The sequence below is a fragment of the Zingiber officinale genome, chromosome 2B, assembly GCF_018446385.1.
Source record: "Zingiber officinale cultivar Zhangliang chromosome 2B, Zo_v1.1, whole genome shotgun sequence".
In the NCBI taxonomy this organism is placed as follows: Eukaryota; Viridiplantae; Streptophyta; class Magnoliopsida; order Zingiberales; family Zingiberaceae; genus Zingiber; species Zingiber officinale.
In genome coordinates this window covers 77,775,171-77,790,981 of record NC_055989.1, presented here as the reverse complement: position 1 = coordinate 77,790,981, position 15,811 = coordinate 77,775,171, and the positions used below count along the sequence as shown (strand labels likewise).

General features: G+C 41.0%; 1 protein-coding gene across 2 annotated transcripts; it reads right to left on the bottom strand.

Moving 5' to 3' along the window:
- Positions 1 to 12,018: 12,018 nt before the first annotated feature.
- LOC122045959 (disease resistance protein Pik-2-like) lies at positions 12,019 to 15,136 on the bottom strand. 2 transcript variants are annotated; one of them, XM_042606411.1, is made up of 2 exons: positions 12,473 to 15,136; positions 12,019 to 12,366 (listed from the first exon to the last, which is right to left on the bottom strand). In XM_042606411.1, exons 1-2 carry the CDS (start codon positions 15,063 to 15,065, stop codon positions 12,350 to 12,352), a joined length of 2,610 nt encoding a protein of 869 aa, XP_042462345.1. In that variant the 5' UTR covers positions 15,066 to 15,136; the 3' UTR covers positions 12,019 to 12,349. The 2 variants fall into 2 exon arrangements, with proteins under 2 accessions (XP_042462345.1, XP_042462346.1); XM_042606412.1 differs by having other exon boundaries at positions 12,019 to 12,363.
- Between the last annotated feature and the right edge of the window lie 675 nt (positions 15,137 to 15,811).

Sequence of the window (15,811 nt, the reverse complement as noted above, 5' to 3'; positions counted from 1 at the left end):
ACAGGGACTTGATGCGATCGCATTGCGACACCAAGTAGGGATCTCGGAAATCGAGCGGCGATGGGGAGTGGAAGAGGAAGAGGTCGAGTCGTGTAGATTAACCCTGAGATCGGAGACGTGATGTCAAGCAGAGATCCGACGCGATCATCAACTTCTAGTAGAGATCCAACCTGCTCGGTTGGTTGGTAAACGACGTCTAGGGCTCGGCACAAAAAGGGAGCTCAGGTTTCGGTGAACGCCGAGTGTCTGTGGCCAAGAGAGGAAAGGCGACGGTGAGAGAGAGGAAGCTCCTGATGGACCGCTGGGGCCGGCTAAAAAGGGGGGGGGTTGAATAGCCCTGCAAAAAAAAAAAAATGAAATCCTTCTCAACTTTCAAATAAACACTTGCATAATATAAATAAGTAGAAAGTAAAAGACGAGGCTCACAAAGATTTGACTTGGTTACAATCGGGGAGGTTGTTAATCCAAGGAAAATATAGCACTAGTACTCTTTTAGGTGGAGAAGCCTCTTACAACAATAATGCACAGAGAAATAAAAGCTAAACTACAATTGGGAGCGCACAAGTGTTGGAATACACAATTTCTGAGTTGATGAAAAGCTTCTGGACCAAGGTTGTATTTATAGCCTTGGTCGGGGTGCTCCGAATGGGTTTCGAGCGCCCTGAGGGGGGGGATAAAACTTTATCCCCGATGCAATGGATCGCGTTTGACGCAATCCGATCAAAAATCAACCTCTGGGCGCCTGGAATGGTTCTGGGCGCCCGGATGGTCCGGACGCCCGGAATGGATCCGGGCGCCAGGACCACTAAGTCAACCAAGTTGACTTTCTGGTCCGGGCCTTCTGCTCCGTTGTTGCTCGCCTCGGTCCAGGTCTTCTGCTCCAGCTCCGCTTGCTTGGGTGATCTCTGCCATCCGGAATAGGGCTCACCTGAACCTAACTTCCGGACTTCTCGAGCAGGCTTCCGCTCTGGCTTCTTGTCCCTCGGAATCGTCGCGTGCTTCCTTCTCGTCAGCCAACGTACTCATCTGTAGTCTTCGACTCTCGATTGCACCCCATGCCGACCTTCTCGCTAGCTGGGTCTCTTGCTCCCCGAGCAGTTTTCCGCTCCGGCTTCTCGTCCCTCAGAACCACGGCACGCTTCCTTCTCGTCCGCTGGTGTACTCTTCCGCAGCGTCTCGTCTCTCATACACACCGCGTGTCGTCCTTCTCGGTAGCTGCGTCTTTTGCTCGACTACCTATGCTCCTAAGCTCCTGCACACTTAGACACAAGGTTAAAAACACACAGGACCTAACTTAACTTGTTGATCACACCAAAATAACCTTTGGTTTCCAACAATCTCCCCCTTTTTGATGTGAGCAACCCAAGTTAAGCTAAGATAAATAGACATAAAAATAAACTAACTAATTTTGTAATAAAGTGCAAAAAAGATAGAAAATTTTAAATTTGGTCAACCTCCCCCTAGACTTATATTTTTCCTTATTTCTTTTCCTTCTCCCCCTTTGATCACATAAAAAATTAGGGTTCTAAGAAAAACTCTAAGGGTAAAAGATTTTGAAAAAAAATTGCAATAATTTTTAACGAAAAAATATTCTAAGAAAAAAAATGTCTAAGTAACACTTTAAGTTAGAAAATTTTCTAAGAAAAACTCTAAGTATGAAAATTTTCTAAGTAAAGCTTTAAGTAAGAGAATTTTCAAAAAAAAAATTCTGACTTAGGAAATTTTACATAAAAATATATTTTTGAAGAAAATTTTTCTAAGTAAAAATTTAAGTAGACATTTTTAATTTCAGAAGAACTTTTAACTTATTTTTCTACTTAAAAGTTTTACGCAAAAAAATGTTTGAAAGTCTTTTTAAAGCACTATTAAATTTTATCCTTAATGTTTTATCAGAAAGTTAATTAAATATTTTATTTTAATATTTTGACTTTCAGGTCGTGGCGAGGCACTAGACCTTCTTGGTTATTGGAGCAACAACCACTTCCTTAGACAAAGCCTCATAAAAAAACTAACTGTTTAATTTTCTCACTAAAAATGCCAAGTCTAAGTTTTTAATTTAGATCGAATTTTCTAATATTGTGATATTTAAATTTTCATTTTAGTTTATCATAATTTCTCAAATCATAATTTTTCAAATTTGAAACAAAAAATATTGAGCATGTAGAAAATTGTATCATTTCCTTTATTATGTTATTTTCTATTGTTAGTTTGTCGAAATTCTTTGATCGACAAGCTGTTACATGAGTTTCCTTTAACCCACTATTCTTTAATAATTTTTTTATTTTGAATTCACAAAATCCTTTCGATAAAATAATTTCTGATTTGAAAAAAATCTTTTGATAATATATTTCCTAATTCGAAAAATTCTTTCGATAATTTATTGATCAAATTAAGTAGTTGGTCAGGAGGTGAATACCTTACCTGACTTAGCTTGTCGGCTGTTGATTCTCCCCCTGTTGGGCTGCTTTCTCCTGACATTGCTCCCCCTTCATCGATGCTCTCGATGCTTTTTGAGGAAGAGATGATTGCGTCTTCTGGTAGATACTCGGCGGTGAGTGTTGTTCCGACAATTTCCTTCACCTCGGATTCTTCCGACAATGGTTCGGTGTCCATCGAGGAGTTGGATTCGACTTCAAATGGTTCTTCGTAGAGCTTCAAGAACTTTTCCCAAAGTTCTTTTATGCTTTTGTATTTTCCGACTCTGTCGAGATCCTGGCCAGGTAGTACGCTCAAAAGGCAAGACTCAGCCTTACTGTTTGTTATGAATTCATCACGCTGCTCATCAGTCCATTGATACTCCTCAAGTCCTTCTCCTTCTTTGCTTTTGGGCATATCAAAACCATAGGTCATTATTAATAACAAATTAAAATCGGTTTTAAAATAAACCTCCATCCGTCGCTTCCAAAATGCGAACTCCCTCTCGAACGTTGGTGGGTAGATGTTAGCTCCGGTCATCTCGTTGCTTCAGTCGGCGGTTAGTCCGCCTGAGGCATACTCGGCTCTGATACCATTTGATGGACCGCTGGGGCCGGCTAAAAGGGGGGTTGAATAGCCCTGCAAAATAAAAATGAAACCCTTCTCGACTTTCAAATAAACACTTGCATAATATAAATAATCAGAAAGTAAAAGACGAGGCTCACAAAGATTTGACTTGGTTACAACTGAGAAGGTTATTAATCCAAGGAAAATATCGCACTAGTACTCCTTTAGGCAAAGAAGCCCCTTATAGCAATAACGCACAGAGAAATAGAAGTTAAACTACAACTGGAGTGCACAAGTGTTGGAATACACAATTTCTGAGTTGATGAAAAGCTTCTAGACCAAGACTGTATTTATAGCCTTGGTCGAGGCACCCCGAAGGGGTTCCAGGCGCCCTAGGGGGGATAAAACTTTATCCCCGATACAACGGATCACATTTGACATGATCCGATCAAAAATCAACCTCCGGGTGCCCGGACGGTCAGGGCCTTCTGCTCCAGTGTTGCTCGCCTTAGTCTGGGTCTTCTGCTCCGACTCTGTTTGCTTGGGTGATCTCTGCCATCCGGAATAGGGCTCACCCGAACCGAACTTCCGATTTTCTCGAGCAGGCTTCCGCTCCGGCTTCTCGTCCCTCAAAATCATCGTGTGCTTCCTTCTCGTCCGCCAGCGTACTCATCCGCAGTCTTCGTCTCTCGATCGCACCCGGTGCCGACCTTCTCGCTAGCTGCATCTCTTGCTCCCCGAGCAGTCTTCTGCTCTGGCTTCTCGTCCCTTGGAACCACGACACGCTTCCTTCTCGTCCGCCGGTGTACTCTTCCGTAGCGCCACATCCCTCGGAGTACTGCGTGCTGTCCTTCTCGCTAGCTGCGTCTTCCGCTCGACTACCTGTGCTCCTAAGCTCCTGCACACTTAGACACAAGGCTTAAAACACACAGGACCTAACTTAACTTGTTGATCACACCAAAACAACCTTAGAGTTCCAATAGCTCCGTGGCTCTTGGAGTTAGAGTGTATACTAAAAGCCTAGCTTTTGTAAACATTTATTTGTTGAAATAAAATAATTACATTGGTCAATATCCGTATTTATTTATTAAATGTAATTGTTCAATTAATTTATATAGTAGACAACATGGAGTGTGGTGTCACACTCAAAAGATCATGTTGTCGGTTCTCTATAAATTATAAACAGTTGCTCACGACTAAGATGGAAAGAAACAAACCATCAAAATAGTCGTAGTGTAATTAAGTATTGGTTTATCTTGACTAATAAATTACACTGATACACTTTAAGTGTATTGAGTAGGACCATTTAGGTAAGTTCTTTTTGTACTGACTTAGTACAAGAACTAGACCTTAGTTATTATGGAAGTGTGTGCTCTTAATCCTAATATAATAATAAGCACATATATTTAATATTTATTTCTTTGACTTATCAAAGGGTGAGGTTTAGCTCGATAAATCAATATGTCCAATAAGTTGGGAAATGATATTACTTATAGTGTGTGTTGTTGATTATAGAAGGAATCTGTGTCCTAGTTATCTAGGTTGAGAATATCCCCAAGAGGAGCTCATAAGGATTGTCATGTTAAACCTTGCATGTGGACTTAGTCCGACATGACAATGAAATTGAGTGGTACTACTCTTGGAGCTAGATATTAATTAAGTGAGTTGTCAGTAACTTACTTAATTAGTGGACATTCGTAATCTTAAATATAGGGAGACTAACACACTCATGATAAGAAGGAGTCTATAATGTAACTTGGGATTGGTGCGGTAGTGCGGTAATAACTCTCTAGTGGAATGAGTTATTATCGATGAACTTGAGTTGTGTGTTCGGGACAAACACGGGATACTCAAGCTCATCAGAAGGCCAAAACCAATTTCTCCTCTAGGTCCCTGTAATAGCCTCATTAAAGTCTCAAGTCCATCCAAAGAAAGGCTCATCTTGGTGTACAAGAAGGGGGTCGGCCCATTGCTTGGTGACCAAGCAATGGCCGGCCACATCTCCTCTTAATAGGGCTGGCCCTATTGCTTGGTGACCAAGCATGTAAGGGCCAGCCACAATTATTTCAAATAGGAGGGGTGTTTTTGAATTTTTAAAATATTCTCTTTGTAGAAAACTATAAGTTTAAAAGAGATTTTAATTTTTTAAACTATCCTTATTTAAATTAGACCACATGTTTTAATAGAGTTTTAAAAGTTTTAAAACTTTCCTTTTTAACCATCCTCATGATTTAAGAAAAAAGGGAGATAAGTTTTAAAATTAAAATTTTCTATCAACATGTTAAAAAAGGAAATTTTATTAGAGAAGTTTTAAATTTTAAAACATGGTTTTAATTTTTAGAACTTTCCTTTTTTAACTCTAGGAAAGAGAGCATGTAAAATTTTATAAGAGTTTTTTCTTCTTGTAAAATTTTATAAAAAAATATTCTTCTTTCCTAAATATGGTGGTCGACCACCTTGCTTGGTGCCCAAGCAAGGGGCCGGCCAAAACACAATCCTAAACCAAATAGGATTGATCACAACCATTGATTGATGATTGATTCAATCAAGAGGAAAGAAAAGGAAAAATAAAAAGGAAAAAGAAAAAACTCTTGGATGATTTTATTTTTTGTAAAAGGTTTTTCCTTATTTGCCTTGGGCAAGTTATATAAAAGAAGGGGTGATGGGGCTTCATGAGATACAACTCTTATTCTCTTGCTTGGAGATCTCTTTATAGCCGGCCCTCTCCCTTCTCCCTTTCCCTTTGTTCTCTTCTCCTTGGTGGTGGTGGTGGCCGAATTCTAGAGGAAGAGGAAGGACTCTTTTGGGTGGTGTTCATCTTGGAGGATCGTCGCCCACACGACGTCCAAGGCGAGGCGAGGAATACGACAGAAGATCTCGAGGTCATTAGCTTACAAAGAGAAGGTATAACTAGTAGTTTTCTTCCGTATCATACTAGTTATTTTCTTTGTAAGAATTCTAAATACAAGAGGCAATTAGATCTAGTTTATCGAATTTATTTTTCGATTTTGTGTTTTCTTCTTTTTCAAATTTGTGATTCGATTATTCTTTTTGGTTAACCTAGAGTTATTTAAGGAAATAAATATTAGCTTTCCTTAAAAGGCTTTGCCTAGGCGGTGGTGGTTGCTCCCATATCCAAGAAGGCCATGTGCCTCGCCATGCAGTCCTGGAAGCCAATTTTGGAAATTAATATTTATGGAATTAATAACTTAGGTAGATTTGAATCAATAGTGTTAAGTTCCGCTTGCGATTCAAATCTAAACCATTAAGAACAGATAAGTTAAATTTGGAATCAATGATGTTAAGTTCCATCTGCGATTTCTAATTTAACTTCTAAAGAACATAATAGGTTATTTAAGGAAAGGTTCGACACTTGTATAAAAATTTTTGTACAGTGGAACTGGTACGTTTTCCTAGGACTAACCAACAATTGGTATCAGAGCTAGGGTTTACCTTTGTGTGTTTAGAATTCAAATAGGTTATGCACATGTCATACATAATTTAGACAGGATAATAGTAGGATGTGCTAAATCTTTGGTTGCAGGCTCCAACTATTATGGCTTATTTAGATTGTGTGTGATTGGACCCTTGGGCATGTCAAGGGCAATATTTTGTGTGTGCATGATTGTATGTAACTAATACAGCAGGAGCTGTATTAGCCCTAGGATTTTAGAATTTTATTTTCGATCTAGAATACATGTACATTCCCTCGTGGAATATAGGATCGATATATGTAAAATTCTATTTTTATCACGGATTGAATTCTTGCGAGGCGTGGTACTTTTAGAGCATCAGAGGCGCAACGGAATAAGAAGAAAGATGGATGCGACAACTCGACCTGATGGCGGTGGCTAAAGATGACAGCAGTTATGGTTGGAGCACATGGAGGACAGTAATAGAAAAAGGCCATAATAGTTGGAAAATAATTTCCATATTTATTGCTTTTATTTTCTGTGATGTGTGTGTATGCATTTGATGTATGTTAGGATAGTTTAAAATTCCTCACTTTAAATAACTAAATGGGAGAGAGATTTATTTTAGTATATTTCACGGTCTCCATTACTGGTTTGTAAGTGATGCAAACAAACTTGCGTGTTGGCTCTGAATGCCTTCCTCTATATCGGATGAGTTTGTTTGCGTATCACTGGATCAAACTTCCATTTTGGATGACTATAGGAAATTAATTAAGAGCGTGTGATCTTCCCCATCGGAAGGGACACAATCTTATTAATGGACTTAGTGTCAAGTAATGGTATACATTTAGGCACGTCTAATAGTATCCTCCCCATCGGAGTCACTGCTATTATTTGTGTGACCAAAGGAAACCAACTATTAATTTTATTTGTCAAAAAGTTAGGTTGACAAGATAATAAAACTAATGAGTTACACCCTCCTTTTACAAATGTTGAATTTATATACGTCCACACTATCGTGGCATACAAAATTCACGGTGTTTTGAGGTGTTGGTTAATTTAAAATAGTATTGTTTGATAAATCAATATTATTCTAAATTTAGAGTCCTGACCAAAGTTATTTTTGTGATTCTTAGGATGACTTTCAACCCACTAGTCATTATACTGAAAGAGGACAAACTTACTAGACCCAACTATATAGATTGGAAAAGGAACCTAGACATTGTTCTTACTGCTGAAAGCTATAAGTTTGTACTGACTGAGGCTTGCCTTGATGCACCTGACGGTGACTCTACCTCAGAGGAGATTGAGTATCATAGGGATGACAATTTCATCCGAACCCGATGGAGGATCCGACATCCGACCCGAATGGAGGAGGGTATGGAGAGACTATCAATACCCGATACCCGACCTGAATACCCGATTAAATAATTTATATACATATATTAAAGAAAATTTTCTTTTTCTAAAATCAACTTACTATTTTTTTTTTATATTAGTAGGCCTATATAGATGTTTAATCTATTTTTTTAATTATATATATATATATATATATATATATATATATTAATAGGATGTTAATTTTAATATATTTTTGTTGAATGATAATAGCTCGATAGAAAAAAGAAAAATTACATGTATAGAATATATCCGGACCTTTAATGGGTATGGGTATACCCATTGGATATCCTATACCCGATGGGTATGGGTACGGAGGATATAGAATCCGACCTGAACCCGACCCATTGCCATCCCTAGAGTATCATAAGAAATGGGTAAAGTTGATGAGATGGTGCGGTGTTACATTTTGGCATCAATGTCAAATGTATTGCAACATCAGCATCAAGATTTACTAACAGCTTATGATATCATAAACAATCTCAAAGAACTCTTTGGGCACCAGAGTCGGACTGCTAGTCAAGAGGTAATGAGAAAACTAATGACATCCACTAAGTCTGAGGGGACACCCGTAAGGGACCATATCCTCAAAATGATGGCTTATATGAATGAAATACAAGTCCTTGGAGGAGAAATCGATGGGGAAACCCAGGTTGATATAATTCTCCAAACGCTACCCAGAAGTTTTGAGCAATTCCACCTAAACTATAACATGAACAAAAGAGAGTATACGTTGGCGGAACTTCTGACAGAACTACAAGCAGCAGAAGGTATGTTTCGTCAAAGTTCTCATATTCACTATGCTAAAAATGGTTCTACTTCTAAGCCGAAAGGCAAGAAGAAGAAGAAATAAGTTTTTTCAGTGAAGAGAGTGAATAAACCTCAGGGACAAAAAGCTGGAATGAAGAAGCCGAAAGGCAAGTGCTTCATTTGCAAGCAGACAGGGCATTGGAAGGCGTACTGTCCTCGTAGGAATCAGAACAATAAAGGTATATCTCATACTCTAGTTGTTGAAACATGTTTAGCGGTGTTATCTACCAGCATCTGGTGTGTAGATACGGGAGCCACTGATCATGTCTGCAATTCCTTGCAGGGGTTCCAGGAAACCCGACGACTAACTGAAGGAGAGATTACCGTCCACATGGGCAATGCTACTAAGGTGACGGTTGTTACAGTGGGAGACGTCTACTTATCTTTTAATAGGAATAAAAATTTGATTTTAAGAAATTGTCTTTATGTACCCAGTTTTAGAAAGAATTTAATTTCAGTTTCTAAACTGTATTTGGATAGATATTCCCCCAAATTTTAAAGGCTCCCCCTCTTGATAAATTTTAAAGGTCGTTCGGGAGGCTTCCAACTCCGCCTTTAAAGAAGCTAGTTCGGTATCCTTGGCTGTAAGCTGGGCTTGCACCACGGCTTGATCAAACAATCTACTCTCCCACTCAACATTTAAAGCTACATCAGCCTCCTTGAGATTCTGAGCCAAGATCATTGTTCTTAGTGTCTAGGTCTTCTATGGCTTAGAGCTTCCTGGTGTTAGCAGAATTAATCTTCGTTTCAATGGAGTTGGCTACCTTGTGAAGCTGCTCAATCTGGGAGGGCTGCTCAATGCTCTTGGCCTTCTCCGCCTGCAGCAGCTCAGAGCTCTTCTCCAGTTGGGTCTTTAGCTGAGCCGCCTCAGCAGTTTGCTCTTCAAAATGAGCATAAGAACCCCCAGAGGTACCGCTCGGGACGCGCAACTACTAAACCTCATGCTCCAAAAATGATAGCCTTTGGCACATGGCCAGACTCTCGACCCAGTATTGTGGTGGCAATAAGATGGTAAGCGCTGAGTGGAGTATGAGCAAGTAAATCTAAAAACAATATACATACCCCCGTGGCCATCTGGGTGTGGCTGTCCGCGAGCTCCCCTGGGGTAACGACCGCCGCATGGGCCCTAGAATTAGCCCATACCTATGCTAGTGGCCCTTGGATCCGAATTTGGTGTTCAGGAGAAAGGGCCCTAGCGTCGCCCGGTTGACACCATTCAATTGTGGGCAAGTCGATGATGGTTGTTATATGCCTCTGGCCACCTGGACGAGAGGGCTCAGAAGTCGCTTTACCCGTGGACTTGGGCATAGTGGATGGTCGGATGGTGGATACCTATGCTGTCGGCGAGGAGTGCGGTGGCACAAAGGCGATCGACGGGGCACAGATAGTCCCCGATGGTCGCTCGGACAGCGAAGGCGTCCGATCAGATACATCGAAGTATGGAGCACGACAACTCCTTAATCGGGAGGGGTGGGTGAGGACGTCTCGCCCCGCTCGGAGGAAGGGCACAAACTAGTGTGCATGGAGGTGCGCAAGGCAGAGGTGGCCAAGCGGGAGGAAGCTTCCCGGTAGTTCCTCTTACGTCGCATTAGAGGTTCGTTGGAGGTAGCCGAGCCTGAGGGCACCATGATCAGCATCGGGGGAGGCCCTTCGGAGGGCAAGTTAGTTGTAGCAACCGCGACTCTGACAGTTGTTGTTTAGCTCACTCCACCTTCGCTGGCCGGCGTGTGTGTCTCTCCACCTTCGTTGAACGGATCATTGAAGTGGATGACCGACTGTAGGCCATGACTCTCTAACTCAGCAACGACTACGACATTGATTTCCACACCCAAGAAAGCGCAAAGAAGGGGAAAAGGTTATCAAGTGTTGTCAATCACCCAACCCGATCGGCTTCATAGAGAAAAGAATAGCCAGTCGATGAATGAGATCTCCAAGTCAAAAATAAAACTTCAATGTTCATTTAAGCCGAGAGGCTCTTAATGCAAGGTAACGAACTAAGGCCAAATGCTAATTAGGAGATATAAGCCGATCAACAGTTAGAGTGCAGAGATTGTCCGAGCGGCAGAAGGTCACTAGAAGCACTGCTCGTCCAATCAGTCTGGCTTACAGTCTCCTTCGACTAGACTTGAGGGGAAGGTTTGTAATGCGGTGGTAAAGGGAAAGGGCACATCCAGTTCAAATCAAAAGCAGGGCTAACTGCTAGCATGGATGTCAAATTCAAAGTGGACAATGCTAAGGAGTCAACAGGCTCACCCCGAATGGTCTAGCGAAAGGCGACTGCAACGGCCAACCAGGTGCTGGCAATGCCCAATCGGCAAATGACTTGTCCGAGCAGAATGCCCAGTTGGCTAGGAGCACTATAGCAAGTTCGTTGGAGGCTCATGGCCGATCGACGAAATGGTAAGCAAGTCGACTAGCTTGTTCGGATGGAAGGAGATAAGCCACTGTACCCAGGTGCCGCAAGGAAGAGCAGCAGACATTCACCGAGCAGAGGAGTCCTCAGCCGAACGACTATCCCACCCGGCTGAGCAGCGAGATCCTTGACATATCTCTTAAACATCCTTTTAGGAGATAGTGCCGTCGACACAGGACATGGTCAATAGGCGGATCGTACGGCGGAAGATTCCACTGTCTCATCAGAGATTTGCATGTCTTGTTAAGGTATGATGTCAGAAATACTTTCCTGACATGTCCTTTCGTAGGATGGTTGGGAAAATGTGTTTGCTCCTCAGGAAGCATGCACGTCACCCACCAAGGTGCTATATAAAAGGGTCCACACATTGGCGGAGGTACGCGCACAATAGTCATTATTCACGCCTGTGTTATTGTCGCTCGACTTTCCTTCTTTCTTGTGACTGACTTGATTGTCAGAGGGCTAACACCGGGACCCCTTCCTTGGTCCGGCACTGATGTTTTTCGTGTTGCAGAGTGAAGTTTGGTCCACACCCAGTCAACACAGAAGCAACATCCCTAACCAGTCATCCTCACAATTTTCAGACAGGATCATCACCTATCCGGTTCAAAGATTCGTCTATTTTAACTTGTTTTTTAATCAAGGTATCCAGTTCTTTAAACTAGTTAAATCTTAAAAAAGATCGACCTTATTCTACGAAAGTTTCTCATCTATCATTAGGGTAAATCAAGAAGTACTCGTGATTGTCCATCTGGAGCGGCCAGTAATTTTAAATTTGTCATCTCGCTTGAAGAAAATGTCTTAAAGTGCGGCGTAGATTCTAACCTTACATCTCTTGTTGAGCCATCATTATGAAGTCATTGAAGGGATGACATGAGAATGTTTACACTTCAGTTTTCACATACACTACTTGCCTAATTCAAGAATAATATGGTACATATCAGTTGTATAGTACAATGATATTCTCTAAAATCATATAATCACTCTTATTCTGAATAGCAATTTATTACGAGAGCGATGTTTAAAGATTAGATAATTCTTCAGAAATACAAAGGCTAGCAAGCAACGCATAGTGGAAGAGTTTAACAAAGGATAATTTGAATAGCAAAACAAGTCTAAGAATTAAGCATAATAGAAGAGATTAACAATGGATAAGTTGGACAGCAGAAATAGAATACACACCACGCCAGATGCTTTAATAATTTCATCTCTGCATTGACAGCAATCTCTGCTTCCTCTGAGTAAAACCATATGCCTTAAGCGGGCTAATGTAATTATGCAAAACATTTGGGGCGATTTGAATGGTTTGCTGCAATACTTTTGACCATCTCAACTATATCTTCACTCCTACTACGAATGTGAACCTCTTTTAGCCCATGAAGATGTTCTATGCCATCGACGCTATATCTAATGAAAATATTATCCATTTTAAGAATTTCAAGGCTTTGGAGTGCACCTTTTTTGAAACTCACACCGTCCGTTTCAATTTCCAGGTATTTGAGATGTGTGAACCATCCCTGATCGAAGACCAAATCCTCACCATTCTTGTCGAATGACCCATTTCTTAGGACCAACTTGACCAGAGTGTGGAGATTTCTCAAGACTTGCAGATCTTGGAGCTGCAGTCGTGTGCCGCCCAGAGTTATCTCGACAACCTTCTCCAGAGATGCAAACCAAGTAGGCAATCCGTCAGTTTTAGCGAGTATATGGATCTTGCTGAGCAGCAATGGCGGCGAAGCTAACTCATGGAGTGCCCTTTTCAGACCGCTGTCTGAAATCTGCATAATTTTTAGTGATCGAAGGCTGCCATTGAGCTTCGAGAGCAGGGTGCTAATCTCCTCCAGCATTCTGCTTTCTAGATCATCAACAATAACACAGATGATAAGATTCTCGAGCTCGACAAGCTCACCAATCTCCTGTAACAACTGCACATTATCAGCACATGCTATTCTAAGAACGCGAAGTTTTTTCAACTTTCTTATTCCTTTCGGAAACTGAAATATTGGGGGCTCGCAAAGCAGATAGACCAGTTTTTGGAGTTTGACTATGGTGTTGGGTAGTTCTTCAATATCAGTTCTTCTTATATCCAAAAACTCTAGATTTTGCAAATCTCCTATTGAATCTGGCAATTTACGTAATCCAGTTTTTCTTAGAGACAAGTACTTCAAAAGGCACAGCTTGGAAAAGCTCATAGGGTGGAGATCAAACAAGGCGCTACATCCTTCCAGATCAATTGCCCTCAACAGCCTCTGATTTCTATAATCCTTCAGTGGTACATCCTCACCAAATGCAGTTGCAGTGAAGGATCGGAGGTGGGACAGATCAGTGTTAGGCACTAGTCCACTGCTTCCTCCCTGCCATGATAAGCGTCTTATCTTCTGATGTTGAGGCGGAATCGTGGGGTGCTCATTCAGTAGCACCACAAAGTTCTCCTTCCTTGATATCGAGATTATGACATCGAGCATCATGTCATGGACACGGCAGAATTTCACTGTCCCATTATAATAGAATTCTGATGGCTGTACCAAGCTACGACTCACCAACTCGTTGAAGCAGCGCTCGGCGACTTTCTCAGCGGGGACGCCACCTACGCCGCTCACAATCCCTTCAGCAATCCACCGTCTCATCAGACGCTTCCGACGAATCTCATAATCCTCAGGGAAGATGCCTAGGAACAAGAAGCAAGGCTTGAGATGGAAAGACAAGTCATTGTAACTCAAAAGTAGTATCTGATGGATCTTCGACAGCATATCATTAGTTTGTATCTCCAAACGAAGGTGGTCGCCAAAGTCTTTCCATTCCTCATGTTTTTTATCAGGCTTGGAAGCCAGAAGACCTCCGATTGTCACAATCGCAAGTGGCAGTCCATCGCACTTTTGCAAGATTTCTTTGCCAACATTTTCTAGCTCTCGAGGACAACTATACTCAGGGGCTTCAAATACTTTTCTACAGAATAACTCCCAAGATTTCTCGGGTGATAAAGGAGATATTTTAAATATAAATTGACGATTACGAGAACAACTATAGTTTGCCACTTCCTCACTGCGGCTGGTCACTATCACCCTACTTCCTTCTTTACCTTGTGGTAGTGCAATGCTCAAGCTTTCCCATGCTTCAGTGCTCCAAACGTCATCAAAAACAATCATATACCTCTTTCCATGGAGATGGTCTCTGATGGTCTTCACCAATTGCGCCTCGTCCATTATGTTCAGAAGTTGCTCTGTGTTCAAACTGGCATCTTGGCACCCAAAAACATCTCGGATTTGTTGTTCGTTGATAGAAATTTGTCGAATGATCTTTTTGAGAAGCTCCTTGATGCTGTAATTTTGTGACACTGCGATCCAAACTCGAGATTGGAAGTGGCCTCCGACAATAATAGGATCGTCATAGACTATCTTAGCCAAAGTTGTCTTTCCTAAACCACCGAAGCCGATGAGAGAAATCGTTGTAAGCTCGGGATAGTTCTCATCCATCACCCACTTGATGAGTGTATCTCTACTCTGGTTGATGCCCACGAGTTGAGTTTCCTCTACAAAATGGCCAATGATCCGTGGATCAGAGTATCTGTCGGTCATGTCCAAGTTGGTAGCGGTGCCAAAACTTGTAGCTTCATTTGTGTGGGAATAACGATCGTGCCTCTTTTTAATCTCTTCTACTTGAATCTTCAATTTCTTAATCTCCGAAGCAATGACATGGCGAGATTTCAATGATTTTATGCGGCGAAGGAAGTGATTGAAAAAACCTTTGACTCCGCACTTGCTGTAAGGCGTCGATCGGAGACGGCAGTTGAATTCATCGATCGAGTCTTCGGCGTCGTAGGCCACCTCCCTTACTTCTTGCACCCAGTTCTGCAGTTCAACATCCATATTGCGCCTGGTTGACATGGCCGTCAAGAAAGAGGTGATGCTTTTGAGCTCAGCAACTATGTATCGGACATCATCTTCGACTCCAGCCAGCAACGCGGCTTCTTCCTCTAGCATCTTCTCTAGCTTTCCCGCGATGGACTGAAAGGAGAAGTCCACAGCCTTCATAGCCATCATCGTCGCCATGCTATCAATCTCCGTCCGGCAGTTGTTACTTGTTAGGAAGCCTTCATAACTCAGCTCCTCTTGTTTTAATTTGGAACATTGATTCAACGTAATTTCAACGATGGAAACATTAAAAAAAGACAGAAATTATTATGAATTATATTAAATTAAATAAAGTGGCTTACAGCTGTGGCTCCAAGCATGTGCATTGACTAGTAATGCTGCTTTTGTCGTTACAAATATTTTCAAGTACAAAAACCTCACAATAAAATAGAATTAAATTCCATTAACATTATATATAATTTAATAATTTTCATTATTGATGTCACAATATGTATTGATAACTAATACATGTTGTCATTGCTGACAGCTGTTTTATTCATTTTACTTTGTGTTTGTTGAAGTAATGAAAAATAAATAAACATACAGGTGCAGTTCGAATGCATTAAACATGAGCTGTCTGACAGTTTGGGCAACTGAGGTAGATAAAACTCACGGGGGTAAAGAAGATGAGTACGTTCATCTCAGCCTAGATAAATATGGAGGAGATAAATTATATATGATTATTAATTTTTGAAATAATAATTAATATATATAAGAGATATTTATCTTAATTTTATCAAAATTTAAATTCTAGATTTTATGATGATAATATTTTACAAGCTAACCACTAAATCATCCGGATGACTTAATTAAAACTCATGAAAGACTCGAAAATGGTGATGAATGGTGAATTTGGAAAAAATAAATAAATAAATAAATAAATA